The following is a 9,405-nucleotide window of genomic DNA, read 5'->3' as shown; positions in this document are numbered from 1 at the left end:
TCTGGCCTGCATTTCAGATATTGCCTGCTGTAGTATCACTCAAGCTGACATGTAGTCCTTGCGATACTTTGGAACCCCACTTTGAATCTAGCCCATTTCAGCCCTTATAAATTAATTAACAGTTAATGATCTTATTAATTAATCATAATAAAGTATATATAAACAATTTTCATCCAAGAATCTTAAAACACTTTATAAATACAAGTGATAACAAAAATTAAATAACCCTCCCAAAACCCCTGTGAGGTCAGTAAGATGCCTGTATTACAGACAGAAAAGTAAGGTACAGAAAGGTTAAGCAACTTGTTGGAAGGCAATATTAGACTCAGTCTTGAGTTTCAGTAACAAGAAAATAGTTCTCCATGAGTCTAATTCTTCATACATGCATCCAGTGGCAAAATCTGACCTTATGTAACTTCCTTAGCACCCTGTATTTCCCAAATATCACAACTCTCCTTAAAACAAACAAAAAGTGATTTAGATATAAAAATCATGTAATGACTCTGTATCACATTTTCTATTTTCTCAACTGATTTTATTCACAATTTTTGTCAATTAAAATGAAGTTAATAATAAATATTCTACTTTTCAGTTAAGATAGTAACCGAATACAAAATCTTAGCATTCATTTCAGATGTTCCACGTTAAATTTTTGTTTGCTGCTGTCACACTAAAGGCCAATATTAGTTCTCTGTGTGAATATGATTGAGGAACTTTTGAACTCATGTTCTATCATCCAAAGATTTCATTTTCCTGAAGGGTTAGTGCAAAACTAAGGTCACCAATAGAAGCTGTGTAGCATTCCAGACACTACTTTGAAAAAATTACGTTCATTTTAAGGTCAACCAGTGACAAGTTTACTAGCAATCTGCTATGGGCTGTTTTGTGAGTAATCTAAGGAATATCTAAGAATTGAAGAAAGAGGCACGGAATTGATTTGCCTAGTGCCAAGCAATAAACAGGTGGTACACCTGAGGGGAATATAAGCAGTAGTAAAAAATGAGGGTAAAAGTTCTTTAAGGAGAAAATACCTTGCGTCTTGCTAATCACAGACTCTTGTGATCCAAAAATAAAATAATAATGACCAAAAAAAAAGAGTCAGTAGAAAGTAAAGGCATCATTGCAGTGTTTCCATGCCACATCTGGCAGCCACCATCATGAAGCACACTTTGTCCACTCACTTCCACTCCACGTGGACACACACACACAGCAATATAGGTACCCAAAACCAGTGCCTGGTACATGCTTAGCACTAGTCTTCAGCTCTGTTGAGCATGCTTACAAACATATATTCAGTGCTACTCTGCAGCAGGCATATTACTTCAGTTCTGATTTGGCACTTGTAGACAAGGAGCAAGTGAATGGGAATGTTCATGACATTCCTGGGTGCAGCACAAAGACAGTGTAGACATGTCCTTCAGTGGCAACAGCAGTAAGTTCTAAAAAGTTTAATAAAAACATTTTTTTTCAAAACTAAATGCTAACCCTACCTCCAAACCAAGAACTAAGAATCCACTTTCTACTGCATACTTATTATATTCACAGAGGTATAACATTTGAGCAGCCAGAAAGTAAGCTGTTTGTCTCTCTAAAAGACCATTTTCAACATTTAAAATATTTTTCCTTCTAAAGAAACAAACAAACAAAACAAAACTGTTAATGGCATATCACTAATTTAGTGGCTTGGCCCTAAATGCAAGTGGCCAATATAAAATTTGTATCTTTATACAAAATTCAGTTCCTAGCACCAAAACCATGTACAAACAAGTAATCTTCATCATGAAACAAACTATTTCCAAAACAATAGCTTCTTTGTCTGCATGGTAGTTTCACTCAGTCCTATGCCGAGGATCAGCAAGCTTTCACATTTTTGTGAACTGTTCAGCAGTGTGCAAGGTATTGCATTTTGTCAAATATATATCATCATCTTCCAAGGAAGAAAGGAAGCAGGTTTGTGCTTAGGAAGCAGGAAGTGACATGGACTTCTTAAACACCCTAAACCCTTTTGCAGGCCCTGGGTATGGTGGTGGTGAAACATCACATCTTCCATCAACTGCCACTGCTTGTTCATAAGTTGGAAGTCCTGATTCATCTGTTCTTGGAGGAAGTGGATTTAAAGATACTTCTTCATGTCTTCTGAAGATGATAGATGAATGGCGTCTTCTACTTCTTACATAGTTGGAATATCTAAACAAAGTCAACAGTATTATAATACAGTGGGAGAAGAGGCTCATGTAGCTCTCTCATATAAGATTACAAGTTTTCCTTTTTACATTAAACAGGCTGGGCCAAATTTTCTTTCTATAGCGCAGGCTGGGAAACACAGTTAGGTGTTGGGTAGAATCCTCCAACAAAAAGAAAAAAAAACAAAAAACCAAAACAAAACACAAAACTGTTGCTACTTTACTGTGATAGCTGGACAGCTATCCAATTGCTCACCAATCCTTGTCTATTTTGGATGGATAGTATGATACACACAGTCTGGTTCCTGGTCCCAGCTAAGGTAGGCTGCATTTTCATGGCCTTGTACAGCTCTGCATTTTGGGGATAATGGGATTTTACATGTCTAAGTAGTATAGGGCATCAATATTTATGGGAATTGAACAGGATTTCCTTCTTTCATCTGGAGAAGAGGTCCCTTAAGGGCAAGGGACAGTTACATAATATAAAAATATTGTTTGGATGCAACTTGCAAAGAATTGTTACTATAAGTAATGAAACTGATTACTGCTATGTAATATGTATGCTCTTTCCTTCCCTTTTGTATTAAACATTTCAGAGAAAGTATTAATGCTAGTTTCTTTCCTTGATTCTCATGAAAATTAAGTCTAAACTTCCTATACATAGTTCAACTGACTTTCTTCAGTTGAAAGATGTGTATGAGAATTTGAAATTTTACAAATGAACCAAATTCAGTGCAGATTTTTTAATCTTGAAAGCTAGATTTACGGGATATTTCTGTACCCACTATAGTCTGCATATCAGAAGTAGAAATTAAGTGATCCCTTTGTGCTGTTTATAAGAACTTAAAAGATATTTTTAAAGAAAGACATTAAATGAAGATCATGTATATAGTTAATTCTGACCAACTCAAATTTAATGTTTTGCTTATTGGCATGCATGCAAAATTTATGCGATCTTTTAGAACCATGGTTATGGGATATTTTAGCGCTCTGTGAAACATGGGTGATATATCTTTGTTCAAGAATAAAAAGACTGTCTTTTTGTGTCTTTTCTGATGTATGAGATTAGGTCAACTCTACAGCCTTATACCAGGGTGGTATTTTCTAAAGCATTTAAGCATTGAACTAAACTTATCCATCACTGAAGTCAATAGTAAAACTGACTCCAGGGAGACTGGAGTCAGGCCAGTACAGACTGACCATCAAATTCAAATCCTAAAATAGTTAAAAGTTTTCCTCTGGGAATAAAGAGGAATATTTTCAAATCCTTACCCTGGTGGTTGCCTTGATTTGCATCTACTTTTGAAAAAATAGTAAAGTAGTAATCCAGCTAAAACCACCAGCACTCCAGCAGCAACTAGGCCAATCAGAAGTCCAGTAACATCAATCTTCTGTAATCCCTCACCATCTGAAACAGAAATAAAACATATTAAATTTCAGTCAACTAATCCCCTAGAATTAATCAGTTTTGTTGATAGTCACAACACAGTAAGATTAGTTATGGTAGTTCCTTTCTGTAAGTCTTGTCTGCTGGGTGAAGCTATTGCATCAGTTTAGTACTACTCAGAGACATTATCAAATGCCAAACCCAACATAGCAAACATTATTCTTCTTTCCACAGGTTTTTTTTATATGTATATTATTTAGATGTCCTCCTTCCTATTTTTTCCAAATGTTGTTTCACACACTTATCTTTGATTAGATGGTTAGAAATTCAAGGGAGGATGCTGACTTTCATTTTGTTTGTACACCACATGGCATGCTGGGCCCCAATCCAATTTTTAATACAAAATGAAAACAGAAACAGGCAGGAAAACTGCAGTTGAAGCGTTTACATGCTGTACAATAAGGCAAAAAAAATGCATAATAATCCATGTTCTAAGGGTCAACCAAGAACAGGTCTCAAATGTGCTAAACTTTGTATTTAGCTGGGAGCCAAATAATGCACTAGTGAGTGTCAGCTGATGCTGTATTTACTTACATACCACACATCCCAAAATACACTTTGTTCTGGGACAGAATGAAGAAAAATGATTTTTCAAGAACCTTACTGGCCAAAGCACAGTAAGGCTCACCGCAGCTAAATGTTGGTCACTCCTCAGTGTCACTCACCCTTACACTGCAGCTCCACAGCTAGGAGTGTTTAACCTTCTGACAGCTGTTGCTGAAGCTGCAGCAGCTTTTGGCTGCTGAGCCAGAGGATAAGTGACACTGAGGAGTAGACTCTGCCTCTCTTGCAGATGGCTGACCATGAGCCTAGCACAGACCCAAGCTCTGACAGCCATTCTAGCATTCCCATGCCTATATTCTAGCACAGAAATCTTTTTTTTTCCTTTTTGGCAGAAGACATGCACCCCAGTTTTAGAAAATATTTTTTTGGGAGGGGAAAGAGTGCATGTGGCGAGTAAGGGCTTTATTTTATACATATTTTAAAGGTCAAAGTCTTCAACTGTCTGAACCTCACCCAAGTGTATTAGACCTGCAGTAGACCTATTTTGTAATTTACAAGATATATAAAGACAATAAGCCAGGAATAAGCCTCGCTATAAATGCTGCCAGCTGCATGCGTAAAGATCAAGTGTCTGGACATAACGACCAGAATATCTAAAAAAAAGGGGTTACAGTAGAAAAACCACATTAATTGCAACAAAAAAGGAGTTATGTAGATGATCACTTACTGATTGTTGTACTGGGATCCTTTTTTGAATATTCTTTCCAAAACGCCATCTATAAAAATAAGTATTTTTGAAAGATATAGGTTATATGCAAATTCTTAACCGTTAAGATATTAACAACATTAAAACAAAACACCAAGGCAAGAAATAATGATACAAATAGGAACAACTCCCACTAGACTCAATAGGATTTGTACCTGTAAACCCCCCTGAAGTTTCAGTTAATAAAACAGTCATACTGGAGCAAGCTTACAGCCCAAAGGCAAATGCCACCTATTAATATAGCAAAAAGACAAACAAAGGACACATCCAACTGTGAAATACTAAAAGGAAAATTTTTTCCTGATCCCAGTTAGTAGATAATTTACATCCCATACTAAGAAATAAATGGTGCTTATAATCATTTATCCTAATTAACCTACAAAGCTTTTTGTCTCAATAATCCCCTGCAGTAACGAGTTCCACTAAATTATAGGATGCACATAAGAAAATAACCTTATACAGTGCATGCCTTCCTTTAGTTATACATTAAGTTATAAGTCCAGAGTGTTACTAACTTAACATCCAGATTAAAACAGTCATGTCAAATTCTTTAGGAAATTCCAGGTAATGTAAACTCCTGTGGTAACACCAGGATGGAAGAGTGAGAGAAGCGAGTGCACTGCATGAGGGGTGAGCACCAGAGGCAGCTCAAATTGCAGTAGCTACAGTTCTCCAAATGACTGAATCTGACCCCTCAACTGAGTGATTAAGGCAGAACAGGGGAAGAGTTAGAAGGCTTCTTGCATCTTTTCGCCCCCATGCCATAGGTTTATTTTATTCATGAAAGCATTATCTTGTACATAAAACTCACCATTCACGAACCTGCAACATAATCGCTACCCTCTTCAAGGTATTTTTTTCATGTCACGGCAATCAACAATTAGGACATGGGGATAGTTGGCAGTTTAAAAAAGCACATAAAGTAGTATGCATTTGACTGTATTTCTTCCCTCTTAGATCATTCTGAAGATATTCTGTGGCTCTGTTTAAAGTTCTGTTTGTAAGTATTTGCAGAATTGGACTCTCTGATAGTAAGTTTCATGTGGCATATACCATGTATCCAAAGGTCTTTACTGCATACCTAGTGCAAGAGAGCCCAATTAGGGCCTATGGATTTACTGCAAAATAAATAATCCAGACAATCTCCTTTTCTGAATCTCTTGTGAACGGCTGCAACAGTTTTAAATAAAACTGTCATCTACTGATAGCCACCCAATATATTAAACAAAACAGAAACAATTACCGTTTTATCAGGATCTACAAAAAATTCTCTTGCTTCCTCATAATTGCACAGTTCTTCAAAGCATTCTCTTTCTACATCACCAGGGGTAAATACTTCAAAATCAAATCTGTTACTTAGAAGATGTCGTTTCAGGAACAAATTGGCTTCTTTTTCTGATGCGAATACTAGTAAAATAAATAAATAAATAAAATCATCAAGTTAATTTAGAAGAGTTAATTTGCAGAGACTCATTCTAGTATTTTTAAAGAACTCTAGAATTCGTAGGCCCCTAGCAGACTTTACCCTTATTGCATAATTAACCTGTTAAATCACATGACACATTGTAACATACTATATATTCAAGCAATTTTTGGCACCATAAAAAAAATGGCAAAGCTAGCCACAAGATGTTCAATTAAATGCAGAACATCCCTGTGGCTTATTTGTATGGCTCTTCATTTTGAACATGTGGCATGTTAGCTTTGCTCTGCAGCTCTGTGTGTGAGGCTGCAGAGCCAGGCGGTTAAAAGTGCCAATAGGCTTCACCTATGCTGGCACATTTCCTGCTTTGTTTTGCTGGCACAGAGGGACCCTTTCATCAGGATTGGGCAGGGGGCATCCTCCAGGTTTAGGATACAGCTGCCCAATACCCCACTGGGATTGGGTAGAGGGTCCTGCTTTGGTACTCGGGGCTGCTCCACTGGATGTCAATTATCCATGGGGTCGCTACGTCCCAGATTCTAGGGCTGTCCCATGATCAATCCCAACCATCAACTGATTGTGGGGATTGGGTGTGGGTCAGCTCTGGGGACCCCATCTGCTGGAAGTTGTGTGATTGGAATTAAAGAAATTTTACATCCATTCCCAAAAAAGTAATGCATCCTGCCATGCACATCTCATGTGGCAGTTTGCATGATTTTTGGGATTCAGCACAAAATTCATCAGATCCCAATGGCACAATTATACTAACATCTGCTAAGGGCCCTGGTAACATCCTAAAAGAATTTAACTCCATTCTTGACTGTCTCATTTCACTCAACAGGAGGCTTTAAGGCCTCCTCCTGCAGTAATTTTGTTGCTACCAGAAGTGTTCTCTTTCTGCCTATACAAGATAAAAAAAAAAAAAAGCAATATAAATATTTTCTGCCCCTTACAGGTACATTTTAGATCTTTCTATAGCAACTTTGCAGAATTTGGTGCTTGGGCTAGCTGTCTGCTATGCATGTCACTACAGGTGTGGTATTAGTACTCTTAAGATAGCTGAAAGCCTTCTTCTTTATGCCAAAGACCCTGTAACATTTTGTCACATGCAACAGATACCCAAGCAGATCCAGACTGACTTAGACCCATCACCTACACTTCGCAAAAGTTGTGTTCTCTGTACTAATGGTTGTGTTCTCTAGTACTTTTTAGTAATTTACTCTTCACATATTCTGGTATTACTGTTTCAGTCTTTGTTTTAGAACAGAGTTTCTATCAGCACACTATACAGTTCCCATTTATTCTACTTTGGGTAAAGCTTCAATTTACCCTTGTTCCTAAACCATCATAACTAGGAAAGGAAAATAATAGAGAGGCAGGGACAGACTAGGGGGGCTGCAGTGGTGCAGTTGCACTTCCTTTCGATTCCTTCTCTACCCCAACTTTAAAGCCAACTGCTTGCCAGGGGAAGGAGGGGAGGAGTGGCACTTCTATTCAGGTAGCACCGAGGGTGTCAGTCAACTCTGTGGCTCAATATAATCTACCTGATTCCTGCTAATGTCTCTTCATTCCATAGGTGTTTAAGACCCTCTCTCCTTTAACTGGTCCTAACGTTCCACTACTTAGATTACCAGAAATGGCTAACGGGCAACAAAATTGCAGAATGGATAACCTATCTCCTCTGTTTCACAGCCCTGCAGACTGTTTTAGCTCTAGCTAAAAACCTTAACTCAGGTATAGAAATGATTGACAATGAAGTACTAGAGGCACTGTCAAGACATTCAAGAAGACTAAATTTTGTTTTACAAATCTGAATAAAGGGATGAGCATTTAACAATAATGATTACAGGACTAATAAAATGATATCTTTTTACTATTTTGATCATTTTTGCATAGTTTTTCTGTTTTTTAAACCCAATATATAATCTGGTTAATTACTGAACATTTCAATAAAGTTATATTTGATTTGCTTTGATCTTAAACTGAATAATGTAGTAGTAGGCCCCTAATATATTACTCAGTTGAGCTTCTAGTTTTTCCTTAACTGGAGACAAATGTGTGTCATCTTATATTCAGTCTGCACTCCTCTTTTTGTAATCCCAGATCTGCTCAGGGAAAGAGGGCAGCATATTATTTTTCAGACTTTCGAATAAGTTTATAAGGGGGTTGATGCTGATGTAGTCTTCAAGATTTCTTTAGATTCTGATCATCTACTCCCCCTTTCTTTTAAACCTTTTTGCTATTTTGAGAAACTGGAAAGAGGCCTCACCAAGCAAGCTTACTCACTCCTCTTGTGTGCTGAAATTCCAGAACAGTTAGTGAAATTATAGCAGATGTAAAATAACTGGAATGCATTTTCTAACCAGGCATCTCCTGGGCTCAAGTTTTAGCCTGCCTTTCCCATCACTTTTTATGGAGAAAACATTTTTATCTGACAGGCTAGTCTGACTTGGCTTTCTGTGGTACAACTGACATTTTAAATCTAATTTCAACTCTGTGTTTTATGATACTATTTTGCTAAGCGAGATTAGAAAAATTAATAAAATTAACTCTTCAGTATGTAAAAGTAACTTATGTGTTTAAATAAAAGCAGTAATAGCATTGTTACAAACCAAATCCACTTTCTAAAAACAGAGGAGACTCAGAATAAAAGTTATTCATGCACAAATTAGCTCTTGTTAGATAGCTTGTTTGTATAGGTTATCACATCACTCAGGAATTTTTCCCCTAGTCCTTACTGTTGAATTTTGCCATGCAATCTCAAAATATTTTGGTTGCTGAAAATTCCAAGGGGATTACAGTATAATTCATGTATTAATTACAGTTTCCCTTTAATACCATACCTGAACACTTTGGAGGGATGGCAGATACATTATCTTAAGTAATTTTAAGAAATTCAGTTTATCAACTCTAAAAATATTCAGTCACTTAGATTTTCAACACAGAACGGACTTTATCCACACAAAAAAAGGGGAAAACCACATAAGGATGAGCAATGCTGAAACAGTTCCCCCTATTTGTTCAGTCAAACCTATTTAAGGAGCCTAACCTATTTAACGACTTATTTGCCTCCATTTTCCTG

The 9,405-nt window shown here is 37.0% G+C and overlaps 1 protein-coding gene across 1 annotated transcript in view; it reads right to left on the bottom strand.

Annotated features, from left to right (window-relative positions):
- Nucleotides 1-1,434: 1,434 nt before the first annotated feature.
- Nucleotides 1,435-9,405, bottom strand: part of PRRG4 (proline rich and Gla domain 4) — a 13,230-nt gene continuing 5,259 nt past the window's right edge. Inside the window, exons 3-6 of the mRNA XM_019519526.1 lie at nt 6,144-6,307; nt 4,862-4,910; nt 3,456-3,591; nt 1,435-2,187 (exon numbers count right to left, since the gene is read on the bottom strand). Of these exons, the coding sequence (XP_019375071.1) occupies nt 1,959-2,187; nt 3,456-3,591; nt 4,862-4,910; nt 6,144-6,307 (578 nt within the window). The 3' untranslated portion in view covers nt 1,435-1,958. The remainder of the gene's footprint in view (nt 2,188-3,455; nt 3,592-4,861; nt 4,911-6,143; nt 6,308-9,405) is intronic.

This window comes from Gavialis gangeticus, unplaced genomic scaffold, assembly GCF_001723915.1.
Source record: "Gavialis gangeticus isolate Ggan-Ray unplaced genomic scaffold, GavGan_comp1, whole genome shotgun sequence".
Lineage (NCBI taxonomy): Eukaryota > Metazoa > Chordata > Crocodylia > Gavialidae > Gavialis > Gavialis gangeticus.
Note: the sequence above shows the minus strand (reverse complement) of the source record. Positions and strands in the feature narration are given on the sequence as shown.